At 45.2% G+C, this 22,428-nt stretch overlaps 1 protein-coding gene and 1 long non-coding RNA gene across 3 annotated transcripts in view; one reads left to right on the forward strand and one right to left on the reverse strand.

Annotated features, from left to right (window-relative positions):
• The window catches only part of MCMDC2 (minichromosome maintenance domain containing 2), a 50,644-nt gene extending 45,357 nt beyond the window's left edge, over window positions 1-5,287 (forward strand). The window contains exons 13-14 of the mRNA XM_088469367.1: window positions 3,451-3,560; window positions 5,121-5,287. Coding sequence (XP_088325493.1) covers window positions 3,451-3,560; window positions 5,121-5,287 — 277 coding nt within the window. The remainder of the gene's footprint in view (window positions 1-3,450; window positions 3,561-5,120) is intronic.
• Window positions 5,288-14,893: 9,606 nt separating this feature from the next.
• LOC148527259 (uncharacterized) lies at window positions 14,894-22,225 on the reverse strand. 2 transcript variants are annotated; one of them, XR_015878057.1, is made up of 5 exons: window positions 22,202-22,225; window positions 20,652-20,769; window positions 18,743-18,804; window positions 17,784-17,898; window positions 14,894-15,296 (listed from the first exon to the last, which is right to left on the reverse strand). It is a non-coding gene; the product is annotated as an uncharacterized LOC148527259 (long non-coding RNA). The 2 variants fall into 2 exon arrangements; XR_015878056.1 differs by lacking the exon at window positions 22,202-22,225 and adding an exon at window positions 21,879-21,950.
• Between the last annotated feature and the right edge of the window lie 203 nt (window positions 22,226-22,428).

Consider the following 22,428-nt stretch of genomic DNA (forward strand, 5'->3'; position numbering starts at 1 on the left):
AGGGCATATGGACACATTGTGCTCCAAGACAAGGCTGACTTTAGCTTCTTCTTCACTACTTATTCCTGCTCCAGCGTCTTATTCGGAACATATTTTATTAAAACAATGAAATCAAGCTGGATCACTAATGCTGGGTACACACTGGCAGATATATTGGCCGATCAATTGATCGGCCAATATATTGGGTGCCCGTCAGCCAGTGTGTACCAGCGATATGTCTGTGAACGACGTAGTTTACAGACATATCGCGTCGGCTCTGCTTCACAGCCGATGCCCAATATATCTGCAGATATAATGGGTCATTGTGCTGTGTGTACGGGCGGTCTACCAACCGCCTGTACACTTGCAGCGGCAGCCGCGGGGAGGGTGGTGCGACGCCCCCCGGCCAGCAGGACCCGCAGACAGATGATGGTTGTTCAGTGTGTATGAACAACCATCATCTGCAGATCACTCGATCTGCAGATATATCTGTTAAATGTGTACCCAGCTTAAGTTAACATTGTATACACAAAGAAGCATATCCCTTACACAAATTTGTGTTTTGCTTGGCCAAACAAGATTTTGAGCATGAAATAGGCTGGTAAATTGATCACAGGCTATTTAACCTTTGCAAAACTACACCTACTTAATCAAATCAATAATATTAGTACCTGTGTCCACTTTGCCACCCTATTTTATGCCCAAAACCTTGTTGAGCCAAGCAAAATGTAATTGAAATTTGTGTAAGGGATATGCTTTATTGTTTATACAATGTAAACTTAGTGATCCAGCTTGATTTCATTGTTTAAATATAATGTTCTGAAAAAGAAGCTGGAGCAGGAATAAGTAGTGAATAAGAAGCTAACAGCCTAGTCATGGAGCACAATGCGTCCATAAAAAGCTGGCTGAATAAGGAGCTAACTTCAGCCTTTTTGCGCCATATATGTTTGCTTCGAAATCTCAGCGCTTGTGCATGGTTTTCCTGAATGGAGCAGGCAGCATAAGTGGTAAATTCCTGGCTCCACATTCAAAAGAGAAATCTGTGTTCTAGTGTCAGGAACAAGCTTGCACTGCCTTCTGTGTACATAGCACAGGGTTATGTAGGCTAATAAACATGGCTGCTGAAAGCACCTGTAGCCCTTAGCGTACACCCTGGTGTGCGCTTCTGCTGTCAACCATCTGTGGAAGTGATTCCATCCCATCATTCCCAGGAGCCTCTGGACCAGCTGACGGTTTGAGACTTAATAAATACGTTTTTTAATTTTTTTTTTTCAACTGTGTGTCAAGTGGTGGAGAAGTAGGGGTCCTCAAAACTTTGCTTAAAAGTCTGGCAGTCGATAGTTACGCCTGTGTATATACTATGGCACATCATTTACTGTCTGGGCCGCATGGCCGGCGGTTCAAATCCCGGCAGCGGCAGCCGGACAGAGGAGGAAATCCCGATCGCCCTAAAGGTAAGTATAAACTAACCTAATTCTACCCCCCCATGTGCCTAACCCTAACCCCCCCGTCCCTGCCGCCTAAACCTAAGTTCCCCAGAGGGTGCTTACCCCTAACCCCCCCTTCCCCTAGCCTGACCCTAACCTTCCGGGGAGGTGCCTAACCCTAAGTCCCCCCCGGGAGCCCTAAACCTAACCCTCTCCCCCCCGCGGCTGTCTGCGCCCGGCATCCCTTCCATTGGGATGCCGGGCGCCGGTCTCCCGGCGTCGGTAAAATGACAGCGTCTATATTTAGACGCCTGTCATTTAACCCTCACCGGGAATAAGCAGTTGGGAAGCTGGCGGTCAGCATTGTGTCCGCTGGCTTCCTGAACGTATACCGCACAGTCTGCTAACTGCATATGCACAGTAGTGTGGCTGGGTCTGAACATGGAAGTAAGGTAATCGCATTACCAATCATTTTACATATCCAAGGAAGGTGCTCCTACCAGAGCCCCTGTCCCTGCATGTAAATGTTGATACATTCCGACAATCCTTAATTTCTTATTGCCATGAAAAGCATGTTGAGGTCAGAGAGCGCTACTGTGCGTGCTCCAAACTGACTCCTTTAGGGAGGCTTCAAACCCTAACCAAGATGGCAGCCGTCTGTACTTCTGCACACATGTGACACCATTGTATCACTGTGTTAGAGACGAGTGACACAGTGGTGGGACACGGACGTGTCCCACTTAGCTCAAGAGGGCCCTGCTATTGCTGCATGTTCCATCCTGCTACAACCACTGAAAATGCTTGCATCCTACACCACTACCCACATACAGTCACTGGCTGGTCATCTGTATACTCCACTCCAAGTCTTTTATGGTGGATAATTAAACATCTGTTGTCTCAACTAAGGTTCACAGAACAATATATTACAAAAGCCAGTAGTATTAGTATTATAATGCTGCTAAAGTGGCAAGTCCAATTCAATCATCAGACCCGCTATGGGCATTTCTGTTCACATTTAATTACACACTTTACCAACTGGCGGTGAAGTAACTTCGCCCAGCCATTCTAGCAGGCACTTTGTGGCCATCACAAAGAACTGAATCAACCTCAAAAACAGGAAATATGTAGTTAATGTGTCACCTGATTGGACTGAAGACATAGGGTCTGATTCAGCAAGGATCGCTATTGCGAACGCAATAGCGATTACGCACGGTCTCATTGCGAAGATATGCTAATGATTAAAATCGCAATGCCGTCCCAGCCTAACATAAGCACGCCCACTTTACCTTACACACATCTGTAATACTCAGCAAGACTGCAAAACCATTGGTAACATCGAGTACCACCACAGTCTCACGCACATTTGCACAAGGCCTGACCTTACTCAGAAATTGCTAACCTCATCGCACGCAGTGAAAGTCCAAGCTGCGTATGGAATCGCAGTGGCTAATTTATGCACGTCGCTGTAATGGCGTTCAAACGCACTGGCACGCCTGCATTTTGCCGACAATCCCCCATCACTACCCCCAAACGGTACTTCCTGTCAATTACTCTGCGATGGGTCTGCTTAGTCGCTGCGATCAATGTCCCGATCGCAGTGGAATGGTCACGTACGCACATTGAGATGCATGCGCAGTACGCAACAATCGGTCGACTGCATGCGTAATCGCAATAGCGATCCCTGCTGAATCAGGCCCATAGTTATACAATCACATGCTGGCTTTGCAGATTGGACGATTATATTTGGTTCAGTCTACTAACACTAATGTCTCTCTACACTGCCTCCCCTGGTGGCCCAGTTCAGATCATGAGAGGTCATAGCGCTACATGGAGGGGATGACTGTAGAGGAGTGCTTTTTTCCCCAATCGTGTACTCATTTAAAGAATAAAAATACACAATTACCATTTAAATGAGTAGCAAGTACTGATAATCTGTTTGAAAATTATTATAAACACAATTCCACTGAATCCCTTACCTCATCTACCTCCATTCAAATAAATGACATCCAATTTATAACATCATTTGTGCAAAAACATTTCCTAGGTTTTCCATATCAGAAGCACATGCAAAATTAAGTTTGCGAAGAGAAGTGACAGAGGAAGATGCTTTGATTGCCATTTTATTATTTGAAGCCTCTCTTACTTTGAAACACGGTAAAGTTTTGCATTATTCAATGTATTGAATCATTCCTGTATACTGGGAAATATTAAAGCATATGTATGATCATTCCTTTACCTTTTTAAATGTTCTGGTTTTTAAAATGGCTCTTCAAACACAACATTCAGCCAATTTAAAGCTGCGCCCTCTTAAGTGTATTCTCCGAAGCAGTTAATTTTACATATATTTTCACTATCTATGTATTTAGCATGCATGTGATTATTTTGCAATTGAAGCCATGTGCTATGATATTTCACTGCCCAACAACAGTTAACCTGTCCCATAAATAGGAACGGTAACCTTATATTGGCCAACTCATTACACATTGGGAATCTATATATTTTGCCATCCAGACAGACTTGAGAAAAGGAGAAATTAGTGGTTTTGATTTCTTTTTATTTGGGCCTGGTACTTTTTAGTCCACCTCTCCCCTATATTTTACCATTTGGGCCTGGTTCTCTTAGCCCCCTCTCCCCTATGTGTATTATGTGTGCCCTGTCCTCCCTCCCGCATATATTTTTCATTGTAGCCTTCTTACATACGCTAAAAGCTCTTCAACTGGGAAGCCACTCCCCTGTTTTATAGCAGCCCACTCTGGCTTATATGGGCTGCAGCTAATGCAGTCCCGAGAAGCTGGTTTGTTGCTTTGTGTGCATGTATGAAGCCTGAATGATAGTGATGGATTAAAGGGAGAGACCGATTAACTGACAAATCTGAACACTTAGGGGAATATTTACTAAAGTGTGAGTTTTTAGAAGTGGAGATGTTGCCCATTTCTTTTAACAGACTGACGTGGGGCCAATCTGTTTATTGGTAGACTAGAGGATGGTATTGTAATGGTTAACCCAGGACATGACTAGAACAAGCACCAGTATTTTAACAATGTCATGGATAAAAAAAAAAAAAAAATTAGATGCAAGATATATTTTTAAACGGACAATGACTGGCATGTGGTACATCATAGATATTAGGTGTGAATGTGACTTACCCCTAAACAACATGCTTCTTATATTCTTGACTCCTCAGTCTTATCCCGGTGGTTGCATGGCAATTCTAACTAGTGTTAGCCAAGTTAAGTGTAGAGAAATCATCCTGTACCCCAGAAACGCTGCATAACAGTATAGGTTATTAGTGGTGATAGTAAAAAAAAAATCAACCATTTCACACTTATTAAGAGCCCCAAATACTTTACCTAACAGTGGATAAATTATAGAAAGCAAGTGTTATTCATCAATTTAAAGGCTGTAGATGAATTTGGATGTATGAAAAAGCCTGTAAGGTGATTTTTGTGTTATTTTGGCTCCACTTGGTCTGGAACCGGCCCTGTTTGCTAAAGGCCACTAACAGCCTTCTACACTGTCCTGCTATCTTATATGCAACATTTTTGGTGTGCAGAATGAGTTCCTCATTTTCCATGCACTTTACCCAGGTTGTGAACTATAGAATTAATAAGACAACACGATGCCCACAAAGGGCTGATTCCAATTGAATTATATAGATATCGGGACTCTTAAAATAATAGTTCATTAAGTCATCTAATATGTGTTTCTGTGCAGGCAGCTCCGTGTTCTGTGTATGTCAGAATCCTGTCTTCCCTGTTGATGTCCTTGATGACAGAAGCTTACATCACAGAGATAAGTACCTGAGGGAATGCCACCAGCAGTTGTTACAGTTCATTATCACCTATGGACCTGCAACAGCAGTTTCTATAGCTGAAGAATAATATAGGTCACAAAGAAATGGTCTATTAATTGTGTTGAGAAAATATTAACAAGTTAAAGCTGTTGTGATGTTTTACTTCATAAAGAGCCGTTACTCTTATTACTGAAATAAGGCGCCAAAGATTAAAATAGGAATAAAGATACAGTTCCTTTAAAACAAATCTTAATTATTTGTGTATAAATGATTAATTTGCCTAATTGTGCCTTGAGCAGGGAAATATACTATGGGGCTTATTTCTTATTATGCTATGATTACACAGATGTTACAGCAGTAGGGAATCAGTTATTGTGCTATTCAGGCTGACAGTGGTAAGAGAGGGCTAAGCCATTCACCAATTCTTCATCCATCTGCACGTGACCTTTATTTAAAAATATTTTTCAACTATTCCAGATGGGAAAACATGTCTTATATAAATAAAGCATATTCTTAAAGAAAAACAATATTACCTGCTATGGCCACCCTGAGATAGGGGAAAAGAAAGGAAGCTTGCAGGGTACTTTTACAGCAGTGCTTCTTGATAAATAAGCTGGGCACACATCAGGCGGTGTACCCAGCCAGCTGCAAGTGCATACACACTTACAGATGCTGGGTCTGAAGGGATAGGGGGGAGGGACGCACTATGCTGCATGACATCATTAGCACCCCCTCCCCCTCTGGAGATGGACAGACGTCGGATGTTGCTAAAACCCCGCGAGAGTGCGCATATCATAGGTACACACTAGATGATGTACCAGATTTGTCGCTCCAAACCGCGGGATTGGACAACATATGGTCTAGTGTGTCCCCTGCTATAGACACTCTCATTCACAGACAACGACCAGTGATGACCAAGTGCTTACACTTGATAAAATAGGGATAAGCCCACTTTCTGACAATCGTTTTCACCAGCAAATCGATCTTCCCACTACTTAATAGACTCATTCTAGTTATAGGCTCTGGGAAAGGATGGTAGGGATGAACATCGATGGTCAATGCTTACAGACCATTAAAGTTTTTCTTTCAATGCTAGTGTTTTTACCATTTGATGGTGGCATTCTGAGGTTTACCACCATCGAATGGTAATGATTTGATGGTTTACCATTTTTCTCTTAACCCTGAGAGCTCTGGCTACTGTTCTCTGCATCAGGGGCATCTTAGGTCCATCAGAGGCTGTCTGTCTCAGATGTGACTGCATTGTTCCCTCCCCTTTCTAGGCAACAGAGCACATCGGTTTCTCCGATTGGTTCTCACTGCAGCCCTAATATACCATGAATGACTAATGCTGGCCATACACGGGACAATTGATCACACGATTTGGGCAGTTTATACAGGTTGGACAGACCAATCATTTGAAAATAGTTATATTCTGAGTCTTCTGCGATCCCGATGCACGTCCCCACCGTCGTCTAGTTGGATCACAGATCAGATGGTTTTGCAGAGATCTCAACTGATCGTGTAGGAATTGAGACATGTGATTGATCAAATCGTATGGTCTTACGTGAAATAACAAGAGATATGGTAAGAACTTACCTTTGTTATCTCTGTTTCTACGAAGTCCATAGGGTCCACAGGGTGACCTTGGGGTATAGCTGGATCCTGGATCCTCGGGCACCACAGAGTTAAAGCTTTTAGCTGCTCCCAGGATGCACTTGGGTCCAACCTCCCCTATACCCCGCCCCCGAGCCACAGGCACCTCAGTTGGTAAGCAGCCCAGGCCGGAGGAGGAGACGAAACAGAGAGAAGGAAGACTGGAACACACAAGAACTATACTCACAGAAATGGGAGACGGAAAACCGGTGACCTGTCACAGAGCCCATATGAAGCCAGGTGCGTCAGGGCGGGTGCCCTGTGGACCCTATGGACTTCGTAGAAACAGAGATAACAAAGGTAAGTTCTTACCATATCTCTTGTTTTCTACTTCAGGGTCCATAGGGTGACCTTGGGGATGTCCCAAAGCAGTCCAACTAAGGGCAGGGACGCTCCTGTGCTGATAGGAGAACCCGGCGCCCAAAGGATGCATCCTGAGAGGCAAAGGTGTCAAACGCATAGAACCTCAAAAAGGTCTGAATGGAAGACCAGGTGGCCGCCTTACAGAGCTGAACAGCAGAGGCGCCACGGCTAGCAGCCCAAGAAGGGCCCACGGACCGCGTGGAATGAGCCTTAACAGAGGCTGGAACAGGTAAACCCTCCTGCATATAAGCCTCAATAATAACAGAACGAAGCCAACGGGCTAGAGTCTGTTTGTTAGCAGGCCAACCCCTCTTGTGAAAACCAAAGAGGATAAACAAAGAATCCGACTTCCTCACAGAACTAGTCCGGTCCACATAAACCTGGAGTGCCCTTACAACGTCTAAGGAAGTCTCCCCAGCCGAAAGATCAGGTGACTGAAAGGCTGGTACAACAATTTCCTGATTAATGTGGAACCTGGAAACCACCTTAGGCAGGAAATCAGGACGAGTGCGAAGCACCGCTCTGTCCTGATGAAAAATCAGAAAAGGGGGACGACAAGAAAGCGCCCCCAAATCTGAAACCCTCCTGGCAGAAGCAATTGCCAAGAGGAAAACAGTTTTAAAAGTTAGCCACTTGAGCTCCACTGACTCCAAGGGCTCAAAAGGAGGACCCTGTAAGGCCCTAAGAACCACGGCCAAATCCCACGGGGCCACAGGTGGCACAAAGGGAGGCCGGATTCTCAAAACACCCTGGAAAAAGGTGTGTACGTCCGGCATAGCAGCGATCCTGCGCTGGAACCACACCGACAGAGCAGACACGTGTACCTTCAGTGAAGAAAGACGTAATCCTAAATCCAAACCCGACTGAAGGAAAGCCAGAATACGCGAAACCCGGAACACCTGGGGATCATAGTTTCTGGCCTCGCACCACTGAAAGTAAGTGTGCCACACTCTGTGATAGATCCTCGCGGAAGCAGGCTTGCGCGCCCTCAGCATGGTGGTAATAACGGAGCTAGAAAAGCCCCGAGACCTCAGGACGGCTGTCTCAAGAGCCACGCCGTCAAAGATAGTCGACCCAGATCCGGGTGAAGACAGGGCCCCTGAGACAACAGGTCCCGCCGTTGAGGTAGGAGGTACGGAGCGTCGATGGACAGGCTCCGCAGATCGGAGTACCACGGCCTTCTGGGCCACGCTGGGGCCACCAGGATCAGTATGCCTCCGTCCTGTTTGAACTTGGGCAGGACCCGAGGCAGCAGAGATATCGGAGGGAACAAGTAAGCCAGTTGAAACAGCCATTTCACCGACAGCGCGTCTATCAGACTTGCGCCTGCGTCCCTTGTCCTTGACCCGTACACAGGCAGCTTGTGATTGTGACGGGACGCCATCAGGTCCAGCTCTGGCAGCCCCCACTTGTCCACGAGTAGTTGGAATACCTCTGGATGAAGCGACCATTCCCCGGGATGCACATCGTAACGGCTGAGGAAGTCTGCCTCCCAATTGAGGACTCCTGGGATGAAAACTGCCGAGAGAGCTGGAAGATAGCGCTCCGCCCAAGCCAGGACGCGGGACACCTCCGACATCGCAGCTCGACTGCGAGTCCCTCCCTGGTGATTGATGTACGCCACCGTGGTGGCGTTGTCTGACTGCACCTGAACGGCCCTTCCGTGAAGAGCGGTGCTGGACGACTGCAGGGCTCTGTATACTGACCGCAGTTCCAGGATGTTGATGGGAAGAATCGCTTCCTCCGCCGACCAATGACCCTGAAGTGACAAGGAGCCTGTCACCGCCCCCCAACCCCGGAGACTGGCATCTGTCGTGAGCAGAACCCATTCCGGGATCCAAAAGGGGCGCCCCTCCAGGAGATGCGCTGTCTGCAGCCACCAGGCTAGGGACAGACGCACCTCCGAGGACAACACCAGCATCTGAGAGCGGATCCTGTGTGGCAATCCGTTCCATTCTGAAAGAGTCAGCCTCTGCAGGGGCCTGGAATGGAACTGGGCAAACTCCACCATGTCGAATGCCGACACCATGGACCCCAAAACTCTCATCGCTGAGTGCACCGACACTCTGCCACTGCTCAGACAACTGTGAATCCGCAGCTGTAAGGAGGAGACCTTCTCTGGAGTCAGAAAAATCCGTTGCCGACGAGAGTCCAGCAGGGCCCCCAAATGAACCATCCGTTGTGATGGGATGAGGGAGGATTTCTTCCAGTTGATCAACCAGCCGTGCACCTGTAGACAAGCGACCGTCAGGTGGAGATGCTGGATCAGTACCTCCGGGGAGCTTGCCAGCAAGAGGAGGTCGTCTAGATACGGTAGCAACCGTATCCCCTGGCTCCGAAGGTGAGCCGCCATGACCGCCATCACCTTGGTAAATACCCTTGGTGCCGTGGAGAGACCAAAGGGTAGAGCCCTGAATTGGTAGTGGTTGTGGAGAATAGCAAACCGCAGAAACCGTTGGTGCGATGTTGCTATAGGCACATGGAGGTAGGCGTCCTGGATATCCAGGGAGACCATATAATCCCCCGGTTCCATCGCCAGTATGATGGAACGCAAAGTTTCCATCCTGAATTTGGGAACCCTGAGAAACCTGTTCAGGGACTTCAAATTGAGGATGGGGCGATGAGAGCCATTGGGTTTCTGCACCAGAAACAGCGTAGAGTAATACCCCATCCCACGTTGAGACTGTGGTACGGGTATAATGACCCCCGCCGTCAGCAAGGCCTCTATGGCTTCCTGAACCTGCAAGGCCTTGGTTTTGTCCTGAGAAGGACTTGTGCAAAAAAACTGGCAAGGCGGCCTGTGCCGAAAAGACAGGGCGTACCCCTGGGAGACCACTTCTCGCACCCAGGCATCCGTGGTGGTATTGTGCCAGCACTGGGCGAATTGAAGAAGTCGGCCTCCCACTCTGGGGTCCCCTAGAGGGAGGCCCGTCCCATCACGCAGAAGGCTTATCTTCTGGCTTGGAAGAAGGGCGCCTAGCACTCCAGGCTTGCTTCTTTGGCTTTGAGGCGGTCTTGGGTGCAGACTGCCTCGGGAAGGACTGACCCTTTGCCTTGCCCTGAACCCGAAAGGAACGAAACGCCGAGCTCCGGACCTTAGCAGGTGTAGTAGCTGAAGGGAGGAAGGCTGACTTGGATTTTGCCAGGGTATCTACTATTTTGTCCAGGTCCGGACCAAATAGTAATTCCCCATTAAAAGGTAAGGCCTCCAAGCCTTTCTTTGAATCCGCGTCTGCTCTCCAAGACCGCAACCACAAGGATCTACGAGCAGACACTGCTGCCGCCGAAACCCTAGAGGTCAACAGGCTAGCATCCAAAGATGCTTCTCCAATGTAGGAGGCGGCATCTCTCATCTGTCCTAACAACGCCCTCTGGACGTCCGGAGATTCATCCGTAAACGTGTCCTCCAAGGCGTTGGCCCACCCCTCAATGGCCTTGGCCACCCAGAGATGGCCATGGACGGCCGGGCTACAGCCCCTGAGAGAGAATAAATAGACTTTAGACAAGTCTCCACCTTCCTGTCCGTAGGATCCTTCAGCGAGGATATAGACGGCAATGGCAAAGTAGCACTCCTGATGAGGCGTGTTACATGGGAATCGACTGCAGGCGGAGTTTCCCATTTCTTACAATGCGCTTCCGGGAATGGATAATTGGACGCCAAGCGTTTCTGTGGCAGGAAACGCTTACTGGGCGTCTGCCAGGCCACCGCCATGTGATCAGTCAACTGATCAGACAAGGGGAACGCTGTAGAAGTAACCTTAGCTTTTTTAAAACTAGGATACCTTGACTTGGGAGCGGGTGCCTCATCCTCAATCAGAAGAATAGCCCGCACCGCCTTAACCAGAGCCCGCACATTGATGGAAGACTTAGTGTCTACCTCCTGGACTGAGGCATCTGAGGCTGAGTCATCCTGCACCTCACCATCATCCGAGGACCCCTCAGAATCCGAAAGATGCGCAGCCTGTGCCATGACTGAGCGTTTAGATGCCCTGGAGGGCACGTCACTGCGCAACATCGACTGAAAAGCCGAAGATGCTGCCGCCAAATCTTGGACAGTGTGGGAAAGCGCATCCACCCAGGGTGGAGGAGCTGTCACAGGAGCCTGAAACGGCACCACAGCCGGCTGTGCCACAGGGGTGGACTGAATATACATTGGCAACCCCGCATAGGGACCAACAGGCTGAGACCCCGGGGGAGTCTGCAATAATTGTGGGACACCCGGGGAATGGGGGATGGCAGGCTGGGGCAACGCCCTAGTAGGGGCGGCAGTCGGGACCGACAGACGGTCCGCGATGGACACCAGCACCTGGGAAAACATCGCCCATGGTGGCTCCTGTGACATGGGAGGTTTAGACGTACCAGGGACCGCCTGGCACCGTCCGCACAGGCCGTCCTGTGACAAATCCTCGCTATCCACTCCTGCAGAACAGCGCCTGCAGGAGAACAATGCCGGAGCCCCGGAGTGCTCAATCTCCTCCTCAGACATGACTTAGGAAGAAAACGTGCGCACTCACCAGTGTGCTGAACAACAGCCCACAATATGGCACCGTGTAGCACACAACTGTATGTGACGGACCTCACAAATACGTGATCTATATAGGTAAGGTCAGTAGAAACACCCTTACCCCGCACACCTGTAGGGCTTGTAGGAGAAGGAAAGGGATAGGTACAGGCTGACAGTAAGTAGAAAAAAGACACAGACAGGCAGCACTAGCAAAAGTCACATACCATGCAGGAAGATATACTCACTGCACCCACTACAATCAACCTCCCAGATTCAGTGTCTGGGAGGGCTATAGTGCTATGTACACTGTCCTTGTCGGGGGAGAGGTACACAGGGGGACCGGTCCGCGTGCTCCCTGAGAGTATCCACGCTGCCAGTAAGAAAATGGCCGCTGGAGACCTCAGAGGAGGAGTGGCCCGAGTAGCTGCAGCTCAGCGACGCCAGACTCCGAGCTGAAAGGCGCGCTGAGCTGAGGGGAGGAGCCGCTGACAGGGAAGGCTTCCTCCCCTGGCTAGCATATTTAACCCCCAAGGTTGCGGCATCCCGCTTGCCGCTTAATTACCCTGGTGGTCTAGTGGTCTGGCGGGGTATGCCTCCGATGGAGGGTGGGCCCGCCGCCACCGCTAGCGCCCCCGGTCTGTCCCCTAGACCGAGGGCATGGGACTGCATATAAAAGGCATTACCCGCGCACCGCCGCTAATCAGCGGTGCGTGGCTTACCTGATCTCCCCGGCGTCTTCCGGCAGCAGTCCCGGGGGAAGCCAGAGTCCGGCTAGTACAGACTCTGGCTTCCCCCGCCGCGATCCCCAGTTCAGTGCTGGCGTCGCGGTGCCAGCAGGGAGAAGGAGCGGCAGCGTGGGCGTCTGTACAGACAGCCCAGCGCTGCCGCTCTGGAGAAAAAAAACTATAATCAAAAAAATAAATAAATTTAACTAAGTTAAAAAAAGCTTTAGGGAGCTGCTCCTGCAGCCCCCCCCCCCCGCAGGGTGACCCGACTCCGGCCGGGCACCATCTTAAACTGAGGTGCCTGTGGCTCGGGGGCGGGGTATAGGGGAGGTTGGACCCAAGTGCATCCTGGGAGCAGCTAAAAGCTTTAACTCCGTGGTGCCCGAGGATCCAGGATCCAGCTATACCCCAAGGTCACCCTGTGGACCCCTATGGACCCTGAAGTAGAAAGTTGCATTTTAAATACAAATCGTCCTGTATCTGAAGGGAAAGAATTTTCAAGGGAAATCGTACAACTGGTCTGACCAACTTTTGAATCTCACCATGTATGGCCACCTTGACTTTGCTGCTACAACTAGTTGTAATTCATTTTCACAGTAGTGAGTTTTGACTCACTATCCGATGTGTTCTACGTGAGTCGGTCTGTGGCTTCTCAGTATCACATCTTCAGTCATACTCAGTCAGCAGCGCTGCAGTAAATCTGTCACTCTGGCAGAGGTGCCACCAGTGTTTTACAATGTTATTGTTCACTGTCCTGCTCCACACCAGTCCCAGTGAGTGACAGACACCAGTCCATCTGACTCCACCTTAAGTCCTAGTCTGTCCAACTTCACCCTTGCTATGAGTGGAATTGCACATGCACTAAACTGAAACAGTCCCCAGCCAGCAGGTGTATTGCACATACACAAACAGGGTATTTTGTGCATGCACAAGTCATATAAAGTTTTTTTCAATTTAATTCTTTTGATGCAAGTTACCATATCAAAAGTTTTAATGCCAATTTTCCGATATCCATCACTAGTGGCGGGTTAGCCTGAAAATGCTTACCGAAACACACCAGCATTTTCATGGTCTGGTTCCTGCTGTTGGCATGCCATACCAGCCCCTTTTGAGATACATGCCAACAACAACCACAATAAAGAAAAGTTCTGGGCACTCATTGTTGCCAGCCCAAAACACCAAATTTCAGGGAACTATATATCCAACTCCAAAGATGGACATACACAAAAATATAAATTCCCGACTGCGCTTGCGCTATATGCTAATACGGTTTGCACACCTGCAGAAATGCCCCCCTCATTCTATAATGAAGATTAGAATACAGCAGACATTTTAATCCCATTACTTAGACTAGGTGCCTGCATGTCAGACATTGTGACAGTGCTTCCCAGATACAAATGCTTTAATCGCTGCATAACTGCGGTCTTACACGAGTACCAGAACAGCCACGTTGGACGAATGGTACGCTCCTGCACTTGTGTAAGTGTGCTGGAATATGCCGTTCTCCAACCTCTTCCATTTAGCAATACAGTCACCACCACATCACTCCTGCTCATTTACCAAAATCTCATACAAGTTACCTATTCATCTAGGTTTTTACTGTTCTAACCTCTGTAATCTACATTTGTGAGCCAAATAAGAAGTTTGTGGAGCTTGTGCATTTCCTACCTTATGTACTCTGAGTCACACAATGCTTTGAGCCATCTAAGATTTTTAATCTTCACTTCCTTTCCTGCATACCTTTATGGGGTGTGAGGAACAATGAGCCCCATACATCATAGATTGATTGCCACAATCCTGCAACCCGGCATCACAGAAATCCAACATGTTGGATTTAAGCAATTTGACGATCAAAAAATTATCGCAATCGTCAAATCGGGGACATTTAACATGTGAAACATCAGCGATGGATCTCAGAACATAGATGGTGGGCAATCAAAAATTTCAGTTCGCAGCCTTGCATCGCGGTGATCCGTTGCAGATGTATGGCCACCTTAAGATACATTGTTGTGGTGTGCTTTGGTGAACAAAGGACTGCACATTGCTGCTGGACACTGAGAACCTCTGGTTTATAGGGAGCAACTCAAACTGTCCTCAAGACCCCACACATTCAGGTTGTCCAGGTCACCCAGCAGGTGCACAGTTGTAATTAGTACATTTGATGGAGCTAATCATTTCACTTGTGATTGTTAGAAAACATGCACCATTTGGGGTCTGAGGACATTGAGAACCTGTGTTATAAACAGAATTGGCAATGCTACCATCAGTCTTATGAAATGCATTTACACAGATTTGTTCCCCATAATGGGATCTTCTTTACATCAGTCCCCCTGTGCCTCAAGTGATGAATGAGGTTTTACAAAGTTTACCTTAAACTTAATCCATTGGAAACAAACTATAGTCCAGATGTGCAGTAAATGGATACTTAGACCATCCACAAAAACCCATTTTAAATTATGATTTTATTGATATACACAAGATTTACCAGCTTTGAGTAGTGTTTATATAAATTCGTTTCTTGCATCATCCATACTATCAGGTTACAATTTTATCATTTGTCAGATTTTTATGGACATTTAATATCCAACAAATTAGATTCCGTTAACTAAATATAGGTAGATGGTAGGAGGGAAATTGTATTTATAGGGTTCCCATCTACAATCTTCTATCTATACAGCTACCACATAGCATCTCAGTATTTTCTATTCTCCAACAGACACACTCCTCCCTTGGTTGCTGCCATCCTTCAATTGGCATCTGAAACACATGCCCGTGTCCCGACAGGAGGAGCACACACCCTTCAGTCACTTTCATTTGTGAAATTCTCACTCATTCCTGCAGCGGATCAATCCCTGAAGTGGGAAAAACAGAAATGTTCAGTAACATTAAAATTGTGATGAGACAAGAAGGGCTACAGGTCCATTCATTTGGCTCGTCAGATATTTAAAAGCATCAACATTTACCATTCAGATGGGTAAACGGCAAAGATGAATCATCATGGAGTCAGGAATATAAGAGTGAACAACAAGTAGCCATCTACAGAGCCAATTCCACAATCAAATATTACAATCTGCACTAGACTTTTATCTCCCTATATGTTGAGTCTTTTTCACCATTACATATTGGGAAGAAAATGAGAAGGAATATTTGTCTTATAAGATAACTATGGTTCTGTTAATTATAGTTACTTGTATCGTAACAAAGGCACTCAGGTGTGACCTTTCTATTTTTTTGGTGTATATGTTATGTCGGGGGAGTAAGGACACCCTCCCCTAGAGGGGTTTGACCAGAGCAGCCTTGGCACATATTAAATATATCTGTAATAATTCACAAGTCTAAGGTCTCTAATCACCAGCATTGTTGCAGATGACATGCAGCCAATCTAAGGCATCGCAGTAGAGATCCAAAGGTGAATGGTCAGAACCCCCAGCAACACCACATGTTATGAGCTCTGGAGACAGTCCACCAAGTAGTGAGTGGGTGACGCTCATGCCTTGGAAGTTAGATAGAACTCCTATAGAAAACTAGGCAATCACAAATACATAACAGGGGTTAGACAGCCCCTGTTATGTATTTGTGATTGCCTATCATCCTTGACAAGCAGTGCCATCAGGCCCTTTTCACTGGTTGGAAACAAGGTCAATGAACTCAGAGTGCTGCATTAACCAATTTGCTGGACTGACTGTCATACACTTACCTGGTTAGAAGACCAGGCTTATGAATAGTCACAGTGGGAGCTATAACTATTACCTTAACATCTTTGTTAGACTGAACTTGCAAATTCAATTCATTTAGTTTCTATGGAAGCACATGTCAAATCACTTCTAATTGCTACCATTAATGCTGCTTTACAGGGCAACTCCTGTATTGCCTAACAGCTTCCCAGATAGCAAACATATATTAAGGTGGTTTGTATGAGGTTCAGAAATAACAGTTACCATTTTGGATCATTTGATTAGTTTTATTGATGTTGGAAACATTTAATATAGCATTTCCAAAACTCCATTCTCAAAGCACTACAGCAGTCCAGGTTTTAAGGCTATCCATGCATAAGCACAGATTACTTAAGGGTCAATTTACTAAGCCTTGGATGGATAGTGAATGGAGATGAAGTCCCAACCAATCAGCTCCTGTAATTTCAAACAGCCTGCAGCATGGCAGTTAGGAGCTAATTAGTTGGGACTTTATCTCCATACCAGGCTTAGTAAATAGACTGCTTAGTACCTCAGTGAGATTGATTTAACCATTTGTGATTAAGCATGGACATCCTTAAAACCTGGACTGCTGAGGTAGCTTGGAAAACCCCGTTTTAATGGCCATTGTTGCTTTTGAAGCTCCAAACAAATATTTACCTTTTCCTACACCAACAAACCTTTAATTAAAAATGTATAATCTTACATTGGTTTGACTGCAAAAAATGTTGCTTGTGTCAAATTGTTCAAAAGGATAAAGCCTCTTGTGGTAACTGCAGAGTCTATTATTCATACTCTGCACAGAAGGGGGGCCTTCAGTCTACTTTATACTGGTGTTGAGCTTGTATGTTCTGCATGCGAGTTTCCACCGAGTACCCCAGTTTATTTTACTTACAGTTTTATATAGCGCAGCATATTCCATTGCACTTTACAATTGGATACATTAATAAAACAAAACTGGATAATAACAGATTGATATATAGGTAGGAAGGCCCAGCTTGCAAGCTTACAATCTATAGGGAAATAAGCATTGATACACAAGGATAGGCGTTATATATCGCATTTTGGTCTAGCCAGTACGCAGTGTTACTTAGTGGGCTGCATGATCCAGTCACACAGGAATGTTGGCCAAATGTCAGGAAGATGTGAAAGAAAATTTGTGAGGTTGTGTGGACTGAAAGGGGATGTAGTTATATATGGAAGCTATGAAGGTTATGTGGGTGGTTCTGGAATCTGATCAGCTTGTCTGAAGAGGTGAGTTTCCAGGGAACACGAAGGATTGGAGACTAGGGGAAAGTCTTATTGTACATGGTAAGGCAATCCTAGAGTACTGCAGTTTCTCCCACAATTTAATAAAAAATAAGTAAAATACTGGTAGGTATATTGGCTTCTGACAAAACCAAACCAAGTGTGCCCCCGTGTGGTAGGAAATATAGCTTCTAAGCTCCACTGGTACAAGAACTCATGTGAATAACTAAATATTCTGTGTCAAGCACTGCAGAATATGTGAATAGTATATAAGCAACTATTCAGGGTATGGTCTGCCTCTATACTGAAGGTTCACTGAGCTTTTCCACAGGGAAGTAAATCATTTTAGTTGTGCAACCTTTACTCTCTATATTTTCTGATATGCAGCTCAATACTCACCATATCATTTAAACACTCACAGGAGAATAGGCATGGCCTAAGGCTAAGCCACTGGCGGTTTAGGATTTGACAATACAGGGCAACACTCGTTGAAACAGAGGCCTAGTTTTTTGACCTATAGGAGAAAAAAAAAAAAAAAAAAAACCCATGATGACATTTGTGCAATACTATATACTAACAGTTATGCCCAAATCTATTTTGTAGGCTGCCAGTCTGGAAAAGTTATTTTCCCTTGTTTACACAAGGACCTCAACATTTAAACCTAAATGTGTAATGTTCTAGGAACCTTTTAAAAATATCTGCATATTACAAATATTGATCAGGCAATCCAGAAGGGGGCACTGAAGTCTTATGTTGTACATAATGTAATGCTAGAGACAAGTGGTAAGCCTGTTGTGTGATCAGAGGTGACAAGATCCTTTAAGGTCAGGATCATGCCAGCCAGGATGAAAGGCAATGTGTAATACAAGTGCAACAGTTCTGACAATTTAATTCAGTCTTCTGTAGCACCAGCAAATAAATGTAAAGTTTAAATTGAAAGCAATTTCCATTTGATTAGAAAAAAAAAAAAAGTGTTTCCAGAGCTCTAGAAATATGCTGGCATCAGTTTATGAAAGTGTCACCACAAACATTCTGATGGGTAAACGGCAATAAATCATCATTACCAGCAATAAAGTGCATCGCCCAAGTGTCAGAAATATCAGAATAGGTCATTGGTCACAGAGACTAGACTTTAAGCCCCATCATATTCAGACAATGAGTATTAAGTTTTCCAAAGCATTCCTTGTATGGGACTTGCAATTCCAGAACACTTAGGCTTCAGGACCACAGAAGGCAGTTCTGTATATGTAATAGTCAGGCCAAGCAGGTTCAAGTGCACAATGACCACCATTAAACGGAGCCAGGGTCATGGAGAAAATACATACAGCTCAAGTTACTGTGACATACAAACTGCTTACCTACAGTCCAGAATAATCATCCCAAATTGTCCATATATACTAAAGCAAAGCACCATCCGCATCTGAAAACAAAGTGAAACAGAACTCATTTAATGGGGATTTTGGTCACTGCTCATCAGGACATGTGCAAACCTATGAAAGGAACAGTCTATAGCAGTGATTCCCAACCTTGGTCCTCAAGGCACACTATCTATATATCCCTTTCGTACTTGTCGATCCTTCATCCAGATACCATTGATAGTTGTGGTGGTAAGGACTATCAGGCCACTTTACCAAGTTACTATATGGTGAATTTAAATTATGTGTCCATTGTATAAATTGCCAAGAGGACTTAAATGTGCTAACAGAAGACCAAAATATATACCACAGACTTAACCTAGGTACATAGTACAAAATTATTGGTCCAATCTGGCACGAAAATATAGTAATGTATGGAAGCAAGTTACAATCAACCACTTGCTCCCAAATGCCAGAAAACGGGACAAATTTATTAAATCAAAACATTTGTCTAAATGACCATTTTTTTTTTCCAAGTATTTGGGAACAAATGGATGATTGTAATTTGCTTCCATACATTGCCAGGTTTTGGCTCCAACCAGCCAGATTGGACAGAAAAACTTGGGTACACAGTAGAAGATTAATGGAGCATACACACAGTCAGATTTGTCAGATGAACGATTGAGCAATCTGAACGATTTGAACTATGAACGATTTTTGACTGCAGTAAAACTAATGGAATCACCCAAATCTGACTGCAAACACATCAGATGTTATCTGACATCGGGAACACGCATCGTTCATACATGTGAGATATGAACGATTTTTTTAATTGTTATTGTTCAGATCTGAAGAAAAATCTGACCGTGTGTATGCACCATGACTGACCTTTAGACACACCTTGGAGTAAGTTATTTACATATAGGTAAAGAATTCCTGGTAAGAACCAGGAGCCTCACTTAACAAGTTTCATCATTCACAATGAGTGATCACACATTGCATATGATAAATGGTGCTCCAGCCAATCAGCTCCCAACTGTCATTATCCAAACAAATGACAATTGGGAGCAGTTTGGCTGGAGCACCATCATACACAATGGGTTTTATCACTTCATATGAATGATAAAACTAGTTGATAAATGAGGCTCCAGGTGTCACTAGATAACACTTGGAAACAAGTCACATCAGATTTATTGTCTGTCAGCACATCAAATATGATGGGTAAACGGCAAATAGAAATCATCACTGTGACAGTGTTTGTACAAAAGCAGGTTCCATGAGTAGAAAAACCCCAGAGCATTTAAAGCAACAATTATGGCCACTCCGTCTTCCAGATGCTTTACAATGAATATAATTGTAGTCTGCTTCTAAAGCGGAACTGTGGGCATTCACCTAATCCAGACCAGAGACTAAGATTTTGTGGCCAACTATATCAATAAATCCTGTGGGGGAAGAGTCAATTCTTTTGCCAGCGGCTTTTTTTCCTTTTTAAAGACGCTTGACGGAGCAATTTAATTGTTGCTTTGTCAGAGCACGATAGCCGCAAGCGCTGGCACTTCTGCTCGCACCCTCAGGATGGTATGGGTAGAAATGTGTGAGAAACCCCCTGGTTAGGGCGCACTAACCAGAACTGTAGACTGGTTTAGCCATTTTACACGGCTAAACCTGGTTTCATAGGGGGCGAAGAGGGCAATAATTAATGAGCGCCCAGAACAATTGAATTGCAACACTGGGCACTCATTACTTATCACATTGTACAAAACAATTGAATTGCTCCCCCACAGACCATTGCCTTCTGTCTCCACTGCACTTAAGCTCTGTTCAGTGATCATTTATTATTATATCCATACGAGTAAGCGTGTGCCTGTTGTAAGAGTCTGCCTGTTGCTCCGCCCTTTACACAGACACTCACCTCTTTTGAACTATGCAGTGTTTAATAACCGTTCCACAAGCATCAGGCAACTGTAGCTCCATCTTTGCTGGTCCCAAGGAATGCACTATGACTAGCGTTAGTTATGCCTTTATCCCTCCTGTAAAGATTAGAAAAATCAAGAGTCATTCACAAGGTCACATTTACTCTATTACCTATACTTAGAATTTAAAAATAGAACTTTATGAGCAGAAAAATAAAATAATATATTTACACCGGAGTTCAGATCAGGCTTCACTCCAAATGGAGAAATAGAACCAGTTTCCTACATAGTTAGATATTGACTATTGTCTCTGCACTGCTATAATGCAAGACTGTTATAATGACTGCCTAGATAAAATACATCCACAAAAAGCTGATGAGGATAGACCAAAAAGCTGCAGTATTTTATCTAAGGGAGTCTGAGGTGAGGTCACTACAATCAGACACATGAGCCTTGTCAAAAATGATTTATGGCAAAAGACTACTGACCTCTGGCCACAGCATCCAGATTGTCTTCTCTGTGCCATGGTGAGGTAACCAAGTCTGACCACATGGCCTCATGACAAGTAATCAATAGATCATAGAACAGGATCAGGGGTAAAGTGTGATTCATGAAGAGATCAAGTGCAAAATGTACCAACATTTTCAAACAGAATCTAGATTTGAGAGGCGGACATTTTTTGGGAGGTCACTGGATATTTATCCTGGATAACAGCTGGCTCAGTAACAAAGATCATCAAGCCAGCACATCAAGAAAGTCTTCACTGCAGTCATCCCGTGGGAAAACAAACTAGATTTAATGTGACCACTTAAAAGTAATGTAGTTTATAAGCCACACACACGTATGTGACACACTTGACTCATGCTCGTGCTGAAAACTACAGGACAGATCCTAGGTAACAATGGGGGACAAAAACACAGCTTCCTCTAAAGCATAAAACACCAGTGTAAGTTAATAGAGCACACTTACATCACTAATAATAAGTAAGAGTTTGGATTCAGACTTTAAATCAGTGGTAGCCAACTAAGGTTAAAATCACGATTACATATATAAAGGTAGGAAGGGAATCATTAAAAAAATTATATATATATATTTAATTCCCTTCTTATCTTGTCCGCATTAATTTGCAACCATTACAGCATGTACAGCCAGAGCACCAGTAACTACAACATGCAATCAGTACACGCACAGAGAAGAAATCAGTGCAGCAGACCAGCACACCCTACCTGCTGCTCAGCCCGGCACAAAGAGGAAGCGTGCATGGCCGGAGCTACACTTTATGCACTGCAACCATAGAGTTGTGCACGGGCCAGAGAGTCTATCACAGAATAGGCCATTTTAAAGACTGGCAAAGTAAGTGGTGTTAGTTACAGATTATTACGAAATATTATAATTAGGTGGACGCGAATTCACGTAAGGCAAATACAAGAGCATTGTGGTGTATAATCTTTATGTATTCATAGTTATCTTATATCACCCACAGCATCATGGAGGATACCAGTAACAATTATAGCGTCGTTAAAACAGACACGCACATTTACATACGTACCGGGGCATACGTACATGGTCGTGTAGTTCACAGAAGTGGTTATATGGACTACCGTGGTGCTATCCCCTTCAGTTTTTGTACCCTGACGTCATCAGTTAATGTCCAACGTTCCGTATGTTCACGCCTGCCTTACCCTTGAACTATTAGCAAGAGCGCCACCTATATGTCTGTTAAAATGAAAAACCACTCAATTTAGTAATGACAGGCAACTGGATCTATAACATGCT

The sequence above is a fragment of the Taudactylus pleione genome, unplaced genomic scaffold, assembly GCF_031769625.1.
Source record: "Taudactylus pleione unplaced genomic scaffold, aTauple2 ptg000090l, whole genome shotgun sequence".
Lineage (NCBI taxonomy): Eukaryota > Metazoa > Chordata > Amphibia > Anura > Myobatrachidae > Taudactylus > Taudactylus pleione.